Genomic DNA, 13,469 nt, shown 5'->3' on the forward strand with positions numbered 1-13,469 from the left:
TTCTTATTAAATCCCATCATTGCTGGTCTTTGCTAAAAATCAATTTACTGCGATTCAAAAATCCATCCATTTTCAGTCAATCCCAGTTACCGAAGCCCAAACAAGCACATATTTCAACTCCTGGTGCATCTTATCTGCGGTACAAGCTCTGTCAAATGCTGAAAATGATCCATTTTGATGAATCACTGTATGGGAACATCAGAAACGGTATCAGCTTGACCATCTTGATGCTTGATCCGACATTTGGGAACCATTTTTTCCAGCATAGAAGTCCCTTTGAAACTCATCATTTCAACAACAGGTTTTTTTGTAATTAACAAGCTGATCATGTGAAATCTTTTTAAAACCAAACTTTTCAGTCCATATTGATTCTGCTTCATCAGCAGCAGGGAGCACTAAACTTCTTATCTTCAGAAATGCCATCAATTTCTCGATACAGAAAAACAGCAGTTGAAAGTATCCCTTGCCTTGATGGCAACTTTTACTTGCAACTAGAGGGAGTTCTGCTATATCCTGTCCGAAAATCCGGAAGATCGCAGCTGATACAACTTTTGAGTTGACTGCGCAGTACATTCCCCTAAAATCATGGCCCCGAATGTTCCTTCCATTAACCATAGATGGAATAAAGTCACGGCCAGTTACTGAGTCAACAATAGTTAATTAAACATAAATCCTGTAATTAATTAAAGAGGTTCAACTTCAAACTCATTGCACGTTGGATGCCCATAATTTCTTATGATTTGAACCAAAACTCAATTTCTTTTTTGATGTATAAGTCTAGTAAGAACAGGTAAACACATAAACAATAAGATCTACAAGTTTACACATAGACAACTTAATTAACGAAACATAAACCATTGGATTCAAAATTGAGTTCTTTGTGGGTTCAAAATCCATTATAAGTACTAGTAGTTCTTTGTCGGTTCAAAATTTTTCCTCAAGTCTTTCAAGTTATACCATTGTGGCAAGTGATTCTGGTTAATTTAAACAAAAAAAGATATAGAAATGCCTCTAGTGTTTTTGTAGAACGAAAATTGCACGTTCCAATGTGAATTGCACTAGCTAGAGTTTATCAATGATAACTATAAAACATTTGATTTTACCTCACGACTTCCAAAAGGTATAGTTAATTAGGTAGTCAAAGTTTTTTGCGCAGGGAAAAAAAAGGAGTTTGGCTTTTTCCGATATTTATATCAAGACAAATCTATATGACCCAAAAGAAAATTTCTGAAACTTGGAAGTAAATCTATTGTGTCCAGCACGGCCATTTATGCTTTTTCTTTTTTACCAACGATACTACTTGGACGTATAGTTAGGAGGAGGGCGTTTGATTTTTGCCAACTACACTAATAAAATTGCAGGGTCCCTTTTTCTGTTGATAATTAACTGTTCTCCTCTGTGTTTATCATAAATAAGAAACCATTGATTATTTGTTGCTTCCTTTATGGCTGAATTGGTTGACATTCGGATTAGCAAATTATGATCACTACTATTGATATACTATATGCTAGACGGCCTTGTTTGGATTGCATTTTTTATAGAAAAATTTTTTAGAATTGCATGAGAATAATTCTTCTTACATTTTTCAATTATCTTTTTACCTCACATGCATCATGTTTTACCAAAAAAAAAATGCTACAGTAATTTTTTCTCTAAAAACTTTTCAAAAAATATAATCCAAAGGGGATCATTTAGCAAGCTCCCCAAGATTTATATTAATATTACTTAGCACCTCTAAAGTTTTAAAATATCACTAACCTTTGCTAAAATCATACATTTTGTTACAATCTCACCCTTGTATCATTAAATATTCTTAATTTAATCTTTTTTTTACTTAATTAACTTTTTTTTTTCAATAATCTCGTTTTTTATTCAAAACAAAATCATAAAAGTTACAAGATTTGCAGCATGGCCATGAACAAAAGACTTGACCTATCCTCACCTTTCCCCCCTTTTTCCTGAACCAGTACATGGAAACATCACTAAACACAAGCACGCCGGCGCTCAAGAAGCACGGAAGTTAGGATAGCCAAGCCTATCCAACCTAAGGTCTCCTCGAACCAAACGCGGCAATTGCACAAACGAGTTATAGATAACGGTAGAGCCGGTATCTGTCCCAATCTTAGAAAGCCGATCTGCTGGCACATTCGCTTGGCGATAACAATGGGAGACAGCATGAAAAGCATTCCGAAAGGCAAGCAACTCGTCCAGCTCTCGCTGCAAGGCCCATGGGCATCTACCAACCCCTGTGACCATTTGGACTAAAAGAATGGAATCAGACTCCAGGTGCAAGCAACAAAAGCCTCGCGTGACACACAACTTAATCCCAAATAACAAGGCCTTCAATTCTGAATGTAGGCTCGTCGTCTCTCCCCAATAACCCGCAAAACCAAGTCTGAAAATTCCTGCACTATCTCGCAAAATCCCACCACCTCCACTCCTCCCCGGATTCCCTAAGGAGCACCCATCGGTGTTCAGTTTTAGGAGGGTAGAAGCCGGAGGCAGCCACCTGACTAATGTGACCCTCATTTCCTTCTTCCACCCCATCAGCGAAATGTGTAGTCGATGCCACGAATAACGTCCCACCCCCATATCCTTAAAGTGCACCTGAAGAATATCACAGAGATCCGAAAGAATGAAGCCATGTACCTGTATCGCTGACAACACCTTTCCTTCCCACACCGCCACGTTCCTAGCCTTCCAAAGATGCCAACAAATAAGCGAAGGCAATATCTGATACAACAATTTCATCAACTTGTTCTTAGCTGGGCGCATCCACCATTGAATGACTGCATGTTTTACCGTTGAGACATGTGCAAAGTCTCCTGCCTCTACCTGAAAAGAATTCCATACCCACCGTGGGACATCTCCAGCACAAAAGACATGATCAACTGACTCCACCGCTGGGTTGACACAGCAAGAACAACGAGATGGACCGCAGACACCCCGCCTCTGCAGCGATTCCATCACAGGCAGGCGGCCCGATAACATCCTAATCATAAAAAAAGAGATTTTTACAGGCAAAGCTGACAACCAAATATTAGAGGAGAAGATGGAAATGTTGGAATCCTGTCGGACCAAATTATATGCAGATGAGAAGGAGAAGGAACCAGTTGTCTCCAAGTCCCACACCATCCTATCTGGGCGTGTAGAAAAAATATCAGGAGGGCGTATTTGCATAATCCTAGAAACAATGCTATCAGGTAGCCATTGATGAAGCATCGAAACGTTCCAGCTCCCATTCAACACGAAGTCCGCTACGGCGTGATCACCAAAATTCTCAACCTGTTGGCACAACGACCCTGCACCCATCCAATTCTCATGCCAAAAGTCCACCATTCCATTCTGCAACACCCACTGGATATGGGAATCTGCCAGAGCCTGGCACCTGACCAGCCTCCTCCAGGTGGGAGATTGAAAGCGCTGAAGTTCCGCTTCACACGCATGACCGCCATGGAGGTATTTAGCGTGCATAAATTCTGCCCAGAGGGATAAACATTGCCTGAGGGACCACCATAGCTTCACTGAAAATGTCTCCAACACATCCGCCAGGGACCGCACGCCGATCCCCCCTTCATCAAGCGGTTTGCACATAGTCTCCCATCTAATCCAATGGTAGCGATTACCCCCCTCAGACCTTCCCCAAAGGAAATTTGCAAAAACCTTCTCGAGGGTATGAAGCACACCCTTTGGAGGATCCGTGACAGCAAGGATGTGTAGAGGCAACGACGACAAAACACTCCTGATTAAAACCAAACGCCCACCAGGCGACAATAACTTTTCCTTCCACGATAGAACCCGCTTTGCAACTGAGGAGCAGATGTCCAAGAAGTAGCTACATCTCCGTCTTCCGGAATAGAGAGTACATCCAAGATACTTAAGTGGGAGGGACTTGGCCTGAAAACCAGAAACTTGTGACACCACACGTCGACGAGCAGGGCTCAACTTATCATGAGTAACAAAGCAACTCTTCAGACAATTTACCTGCTGCCCAGACATACTACAATACATCCCCAATACCCTCATAACATGCCGCAAAGTACTCTTAACCCCGCTACAAAAAATAATTACGTCATCTGCAAAAGCTGGATGTGTAATGGCAGGACATCTGGAAGGAATCTTAAACGGCAGGAATCCACGCTGGCCAACCAAAGAGTTAAGCAACCTAGACAGGAACTCTGCCCCAATAACAAAAAGAGCCGGTGAAATGGGGTCACCTTGTCGGAGCCCCCTAGTTGATTGGAAAAAGCCACAAGGAGAGCCGTTGACCAGAACCGAAAACCAAACATTGGAGATTAACCGCCAAATCATATCAATCCACCTCTCCGTGAAACCAAATCGACGCAGTACTTGTAACAAGAAAACCCATGAAACGCGGTCGTAAGCCTTGGCCATGTCCAACTTTAACACCACATTCCCTCCCCTATTAGAGCGACGAATTCCAGATATAAGCTCCTGAGCCAACAGAAAATTATCAGAGATATGCCTTCCTTTCACAAAGCCACTCTGCTGAGGAGAAATAATCTTCGGCAAGATCCATGCTAATCTGTCCGACAAGACCTTGGATATCACCTTATTGATAAAGTTACACAAGCTAATCGGACGGAATTGGGTAAAATCCTGCGGAGACTGGACCTTCGGAATCAGCACTATTGAATTGGAAGATATACTCCTAGGCAGCACCTCTCCACAGAAGAAACTTACCACAACCGCGTGGACATCCTCTGCCACAATGTCCCATGCACACGTAAAAAACCTACCCGAGAACCCATCCGGCCCAGCCGCACTCCCACCATCCATTGCAAAAAGCACTGACTTAACTTCTTCCTTAGAAGGGATCTCGTCTAGCATCTCATTATCCTGGTCCGTCAGCAATTTCGGTATAACGTCAAGAGCATTAAAGGTTGCACTAGGGGACTCTGCCGTAAATAACCGTTTAAAAAAGGATTCGGCTTCACTCTCAATGTCATCTGCAGACTCCAGCCAATCCCTAGTGGATGATTTAATCCGATGGATTACCGACCGTTGGTGGCGCTCTGCCACCACTGCATGGAAATATCTCGAATTTCGATCTCCATCCTTCAACCATTTGACCCTTGATTTTTGTTGCCAAAACATATGCTCCACCCCTTGCGACCGCCGAAGATGAGCCCGAGCCTCCTGTAATGCTACAAGCTTGTCTTCCGATGGATCAGTGTCATAGCTCAACTCAGCGTTGAAGGCCATGTCCTCTGCCACCCATACCGAGCCAAAGATATCTCCGAAAACCTCCCGAGACCAGGCACGTAACACCATCTTGACACTTCGAAGCTTAGCAGCAAGGACCATTAACGGAGGCCCCGAGAAAGCCACGTTCCAGTTGCATCGGACCACATCCAAAAACCCAGGCTTAGATGCCCAAAAATTTAAGAATCGGAATGGCCTCGGCTTGTTGTCTAGTTTTGTCGTAGCCGATAATAATAATGGCGCATGATCCGAATGATCCCTAGATAAATGGTGAACGCTAAAATCCATAGCGAAATTAGAAGCAACTTGATTCATTAGCAACCTATCTAATCGCTTCCAGATACGCGCCCGTCCGTGCCTGTTATTGCACCATGTGAAGCAAGAGCCCGAGTACCCCACATCAAAAACCCCTGCCTGAGACATAAAATCTAAAAAATCCCAACCCTCTGCTGGTCTAAAAGGCAACCCTCCCCTTTTCTCCTCCGCCGACACGATGACGTTGAAATCCCCCACAATCAACCAAGGGGATTGATCCGGGTTGTCCACTAGGAGACTAGACCACAATTCTAGCCGTTCAGTGTCTGTGCACTTTGCATGAGTAACTGAGAAGGTGATAGGTCTCTCAAATAACAAAGAGCTAAGTTGTAGTGACATGTGCACAGACAAGAATATTTTTCTACCAATCCTACCCTTTTGTGTTATTTTATATTGAATTTTCTATCAATTTGATTATAATATAAGGTTTACACATTTTACCTAAAAAAAATTTTTCATAGTGTTTTGCCTAAAAATTGTTAAAGTAATGAAGATAATTTTTAAATTCATTCACTATAATAGTTATTAATGGCCCCCATCTCACTAATATGGGTGTTAAGCGATATTTTTAAAACTTCAAAGGTGCCAAGTGATATTATCATAGACTGAGGTGTAATGGTCTCATCTCACTAATATGGGAGTTAAGTGATATTTTTGAAACTTCAAAAGTGCCAAATGATATTAACATAGATCTCAGGAGGGGTTTCTGAAATTATCTCTAACCAAAAGAGTGAAGGGCATACACTTTTACAAGTTCAAATGGCAAAAATATACACCTAATAATTGGAGGATTAAAAGTCAACCCATATTTTCCCCAAAAAATAAAAATTTTGCCGGACCAATATATGTATGATACTCTCCTAAACATGGTATTGTGGAAAGCAATCTTGGTAGAACTTAGACGTCTAGTTAGTACTATCATACAAAACTTAGAATATAGAAACTATTGCATTTGTTTTCTGTGGGCGTGCGCAATCCGTGTACATTACTGTGGAGGACATGTTATCAGCCATTATACATTAACTTGTAGATTCAACATTAATAATCTTTAACCGACTTTTTTTTTGAAGAAAAAGAAAAACTAAAACCGGAAAATGGGTAGCCTAATAAAATATCTGTCTTCAAAAAAAAAAAATCTGTCTCCAAGTGCAAAGGATAATCAATATCATGGAGAGTAATCGTCAAACCAAAGTGGATAGCTTTGAATGAGAAAATCTGTTAAAAGGTTAGTGACGGGGTTTTGCTATACGTACAAGTTAAAAATTCCGATTTACACCCGTTTCACTGCAAGTATACAGGTCAACTAGTAGTTTAGGGTATATATCGGGTCGATCCCGCGAGGAAGATTGAACAATTACCGGCACTACTAAAGCTTGTCTATTATTTAGACTATCAATGAATTATAACAAATAAAACCTACTGAACTTATGCAAGAAAATAACAAATGAAAGCTCCTTAGGTTGTGATATCCCGAACTACTCATGCAAGTGCTATATTTGGATCATTGAGTACTACTATCTAGGCTAGTTATGGTGTAATTTCCTTATGCATATGAAACCTACTTTCATAGTGAATCAACTAAACTTGTAACTAATCCATACCTATTCTCATGGTTATGAAATTAGCTACAAGTTCATTTCTTCAATGAAATTACATGAAATTAATCACTAAAACCACATAGGTGCATCTCTACTCTCGTGAGTGTACTCCCTATGTTTAGCACTTCTTGAACCAGTGTCAAATCTCAATTTTCATTGCAGAAACAACACCTTAGATAATCACAATTAATGGTACCAGATTAATCATGATTTAAAGAGCCAAAGTGCTAAATAACTTGCTCAAATCATAGCAATCAAATAACCAAATAATAAACACTAACAATCATAGAAAGTTCAACCAAAGCCAAGGCATAAACTTTAAAGACACATATTGAATACAAAATCCAGAACTTGTATAGTAACTAAACTTGGAATCAAGTACAAAAGATAAAGAGTTTGGAAGGAATGTAACCCTTGTCACATGAGTTCATCTCCTTGCCTTCTTCATCCTCCATCTTCATCTTTGCCTAGCTAATAAACAAGATTGGATGAACTGTCTAAACTACTATCCTACACTAAGAAAAATGGAAGAGCTACATTTTTGCAGTCCAAGTTCTCTCGTATGATCCTCCTTGAATCTTGCAAGTTTTGGCTATATAAAGATGAAAGAAGTCAAGAAAATGAGGCCTACACTACCCTTTTACAGCTGCAAAGTAGTTCTCACATGTCTGGCATTGCATGTGACTTGTTGGAGGTGAAAATAAGTTTTCCGCGTAAAGAGCAGCCTTCTCTAACCACAATCCAGCCACAAATCCGGCCAAGTTCCGGCCGGATTGCTACAGTGACATTTAGGTGCACTTTTGTTCAATTTCCAGCTCTGCTCCGATTGTGGGTCAATTTCAACTGAACTTTTCTTGATGATAAAAGCTGATTTAGCTCTTGACCAAAACATAAAACTTGTAGCCCTTTTAGTTATCTTTCCAATGCATCAAGAATCACCTCATTTGGATCTGTGTAGTCTGAGAAATGACCGAAATACCCTTGACTGCTCACTGCCCTGTTTCAGCTTCGACCAATAGCAATTAGCTACTGTAATTCGGCTTTTTGACCTGGAAAACCTTCAAACTGGATTCAGATGTCTTCACCAAAGTTGTAGATCTATCTCTTACCTTCAAATTGGTTTAAGAAGCATCTCAATCCGATCATTTTAGCTCAAGTTATAGCCAAAATACGAAAATGTGTCAAAACTGTCAAAATGCACAAAATCCAAGTAAAAAGTGATAAAAACCTCATTTAATTACTTAAAAGCATTTTTCACCAATTATAGCCAAAATAATTCATTTTCTTCCAGTAATATACCCAAAGTGACTAAAAATAATATAAAATGTCATACAATTATTACGTAAATTAGTCACTTATCAGTTAGAAAGCCAAAATTTCATTTATTAGTGATTTATCAAAGAAAATATTGGAGAAAAAAGAATAACAAGGATATACATGGTCTTTTTAGAGATCTAAAACTGCTTTAATTTGTGAGAATTTAATTTAATGTTGTGGATCGTTAAACATAAAAAATTGATGGTAGTTAATTGCTGAAATGAAATATTAGGGCATAAAATCCAATTAAAGATAATTGACGGGTGCAAAGTGCCATTGACCCTAAAATAGTTTATGCCATCCTGTTTCCTATATTCTGAGTAATTTGGGGGTTAAGATCCGTTCGCAAGACGTTTTAGACCGCAGTGAGTTCCTCCCTCCATAATTCTTCAAATGTAGTACTGGTAATGAGGTCCTTGATGTTGTTGATGGTTTGTTAACATCTCTTTCGGATAAAAGGATGAAATTGAAATAGGTCTCATCAAATAAACAAAAATTCGTTAGAAATATGATGATGTCATGAAATAACTAAAGATGTGGATGTCTATTTGTATTCCTGAAAAAATTGATTTATAAATCCTTTATAAGATTTGTTTGTACATTAGATGAATCATTTCGTTGTTCATTAGTTATTAATGGAGCTATTCTATTCATAAATGAGTGTTTAATAGGGTACATATCTTTGATCTTGTATTACTTATATATAAAAGTATCCTAATATTTCTTGGAACAATTTTTGATCAGTTGAAATAATAAGAAAATAGTTCTACCAAAAATGTGGATGGTATTGTGGAAACAGCATAAGCATAAGAAAATTTGCTCTCCATAACGCTAAATGTGCTGGAGCTAAACTTTACCCGCTACCGAGATTCATTTATCTCCTTAGTTGTCCGGGCAGCTCAACTCTCTTTAATATTTTATGGACCAAATTGGGCGGTGCCAAGATTGAAAATAAAATCTGTCATCTAATCGAAAGCGGCTGCAATAGTAAACAAATTGCGGTGAATAGCTACGAAGGACTAAAAGCTATCACTATTTCTTTTTTTTTTTTATCCAAAAGTTGTCAAATTTTTTTTTTTTTTGTCAAAGGTCAACTTCTATATTTGTACAAAAGTTGTCATTTGTTGAATAGGCAAGTATCTGATACTCTTGAAGATTGAGACTTACGTAGTAGCGTGTTGCTGGCAGCCGTAGAGATTTAATAGTTCCAAGGAAATGTACGAGTGTGTTTGGATAGATGAGATATTTAACATAATATTTTGTTTGCATTATAAACATATTTTTCAACCTATTTTTTTATATTTTTATCTCACATATATCATATCACAAACGTGCTATAGTAATTATTCCAAATAATACTTCAAGTAATACTTTAATAGTTCCACAATTTTTTGCCATTACCGCTATACTGGAATAACATGGATTATTGATGAAAGTTTCAAATGCTAAACAAAATGGACTTCACAAATTGGGCACTTTACCAACATTGTAATGTGACACGATTTTCAATTTCCTTTAAAATTAAATTTTGACATTATACAATCACAAATGCTCTCAAGACTTGATCCTCAAATCCTATATTTTCAATTATGTTTTTATCTCAAAAACATTATATCACAAAAGTATTATAGCAATTATTCCAAATAATAATTCAAGTAATACTCTAATAGTTCCACAATTTTTTGCCATTACCGCTATAGTGGAATAACATGGATTATTGATGAAAGTTTCAAATGCTAAACAAAATGGACTTTACAAAATGGGCACTTTACCAACATTGTAATGTGACATGATTTTCAATTTCCTTTAAAATTAAATTTTGGCATTATATAATCACAAATGCTCTCAAGACTTGATCCTCAAATCCTATATTTTCAATTATGTTTTTATCTCAAAAACATTATATCACAAAAGTATTATAGCAATTATTCCAAATAATAATTCAAGTAATACTCTAATAGTTCCACAATTTTTTGCCATTACCGCTATAGTGGAATAACATGGATTATTGATGAAAGTTTCAAATGCTAAACAAAATGGACTTTACAAAATGGGCACTTTACCAACATTGTAATGTGACATGATTTTCAATTTCCTTTAAAATTAAATTTTGGCATTATATAATCACAAATGCTCTCAAGACTTGATCCTCAAATCCTATCTAACAATCCACAAGAGAAGAAGAAGAAGAGAACGGAAGAAGAAGAAGAAAGAAAAAGGAAAGAAAAATTAGAGTGAGTTGGGAATTTATTTTTTTGTTAGGACATGTTTTTTTTTTATTTCTTATTGGGTTTGGACTGGCTTTCATGTTTAGCCCAATATTTTCACTATATTTAAACTTTGTTCATTGGATTTTCTTTTTGGTTTTTTTTATGGATTAGCCTGTGTTTTTCTTTTGGGTTAGAGTAGTCCGGCCCAATGGACTAAAAAAAAATGATAGCTCAATTTTGCTTCTTCATATTTTGCCCAAATTAGAAATAATTTTTGCAATTTGGCCCCTAATCTTTTGACTAATTTTATTGTAGTCCAAAAATTTTAGACCCTTAATTTATTTCAACCCTTAATTTAATTGCATTTTGACCCATAAACTTTATCTTTATTCAATTTTCACCCTAATTTTTAGAAAATTATATTTTGACCCCAAAAACTTTCTATTTTACAATTTGGTCTCTAATAGTTTTTTATTCCTTAATTATAATTGTTCCCTTCCTTTAGTTGTTAATTATACTTCTCTTGCATGCATTTAAATTGTATTTTTGAGTATTTGAGTTTATTTATATTTTCTAACATAATAATGTGAATTTGGTACTTTTTTTTATATTTATTTTTTCAATTAAATTGGTGCCGTGATCTTTTGTTGATTTTGAGTATAAATAGGGCAACTTTACCTCATTTAGTCACCACATCAAAAGGGAGGTATCCCTGTTATCTTTTAAATTTCAATTATATATTCTTTTGCGCTCATGTATATTTATATGTTTTTACATATTTTTGTTATTTGTTTATTTTAAATTTTTATTCAATTTGTTTATGTTTGTTTAGTTAATTTTTATAATTATTTGGGAGGTACTTGAATGTCTCAGGATGTAATAGATAGGTAATATTTTTATTTATTTTTACAAAAATTGTAATATATGGAGAAATGTAATAGATATGATAGATAGGTTTATTTTATTATATTTTCTCATTTTAGATTATAGTTAGGTCCTTAAATATAATAGATAAGATAGATAGATTTATTTTATTATATTTTCTCATTTTTACATTGTAGTTAGATCCCCCATTGTAATAGATAGGTTTTGTATGTTTATGTGTCTTACATGCTTATGTGTTTTATCCGTTTTTCTTAAGATTTTTGCATCTAGATATTTTTCTTATGTGTTATGTGTTCTATGTGCTCTTATGTGTTTACTTGTTTTAATTCATACTTTATTTATTTTATTATGTATTATGAACATGTAACATCACCACACTAGCTTAACGCTAGTTGTGGTTTTTCCTTTCGTTTCCTTACTGATGGGGTGTAATTTGTGTTAAATTTATAGGTATAAATTGCTAATTAACCATGTTATTTGAGCTTTATTTTGAGTAGAAACTATTTAATTTTACTCTTATATTGTTCTAATAGGTGAAAAGCTCAATTGGAGAGAGAATGGCTAAAACATGGTGCGAAAAAACACTGAAAGAGGGAAAAGAGAAAAATGATGAGGTGTTGATCAGAAACGGCTAAGAAAGAAAATGAATCAGAGTTTGCGAGGCCAATTCTGGTGCCGGTGTTTGCATCGGTCTTATCACCGGTATTGGTCTGATGAAGCGGAGGGCTAAAACCTGAAGGAACTCCGGCGCCGGTCTTATCCCTGGTGTTATCGCCTATCTTTATCGGGTCTTGCCAACGCATTTGTTTTAAAATTGAAAGATACTTAATCCAAGGGGGATTCACTTGTAACCTTTAAAAAACTATAAATGGGCTATGTAGGACTTTTTTAGGGGTGGAAAACATTAGTCTAGGTTAGTTTTAACATCTTTTCATAGGTTATTCTAGAGAGATCAAGGTCAAATGAAGGCGAATCAACGGAGCGCGCAAGGAGAAGATTGGAGCAAGCAATTGAGAAGTTTTCTTATTTTGTTTCTTATCTTTGTAGCAACTCTTTGAATTCATAGTTTTAATTTCCAAATCATGTTGAACTAAATTGTTTCTAGGGTTAGGGTTTTTGTGAAGGAATTTGATTAATTCTTCTAGTTTAATCTCTTGCTTTTTCTATAATTTATCTATCTTGATTTAATTACGTGTTTATGTTTGGCCACCATAAACATGCTCTTAGGGCTTGTATTGAATTGAGAAAGGAGATACAGCCGTGCACTAGATAGATAAATATACTTAACCTAATTACAAGAGTAAGTTAGGATTTGTATGATGCACTTATATCACTAAAGTTCTTAAAGAGTTTAATTGAATACTTGCGATCTCGAGAGAGACATAGGATTTAATTAAACACACTTTAGATGTATTGAGAGATAATCTTAAATACAATTGTATGATGCATTCATGGTTTATTAAGAAATTAACTGGATAATTGACTCAAATTTTGGATTAAAACCTGAAATCCTAGACTCACGTCTATTGTTTTCTCACCATTATTTTATTTAAATTGATTATTATTATTTGCTTGAATTTGAATTTTATTATTTTGTTAGAATAATTAAAGTAGAAAATTAACTCATCCTTGCAGGTTCGATCCTGAAATACTCTGGGTAAATTATTATTATGATCGATCCTGTACACTTGTAGGAAATTGTCGATCAAGATTTTGGCATCGTTGCCGAGGACGACGCCAAGTTTTTCTACTTTAGTTATTTTGTTATTTTGTCTTTTATTTTTATTTTTATTTCTTCACTTTTGTTTTTGTTTTTCTTGCTTAGGTACCTTGGTTTAAGATGACTTTGGACATTCCTAATAATCAAAATCCACTACCAGCTCCACCTGCTAGACTTCATTTGAGGGACATCCAACAT

General features: G+C 36.3%; 1 protein-coding gene across 1 annotated transcript; it reads right to left on the reverse strand.

The window, feature by feature from the left end:
• Nucleotides 1-2,004: 2,004 nt before the first annotated feature.
• Nucleotides 2,005-5,880, reverse strand: LOC113750561. The gene has a single exon (XM_027294522.1). The coding sequence runs from the start codon at nt 5,878-5,880 to the stop codon at nt 2,005-2,007; it is 3,876 nt and encodes a 1,291-aa protein (XP_027150323.1).
• Between the last annotated feature and the right edge of the window lie 7,589 nt (nt 5,881-13,469).

This window comes from Coffea eugenioides, chromosome 10 (genome assembly GCF_003713205.1).
Source record: "Coffea eugenioides isolate CCC68of chromosome 10, Ceug_1.0, whole genome shotgun sequence".
Classification (NCBI taxonomy): Eukaryota; Viridiplantae; Streptophyta; class Magnoliopsida; order Gentianales; family Rubiaceae; genus Coffea; species Coffea eugenioides.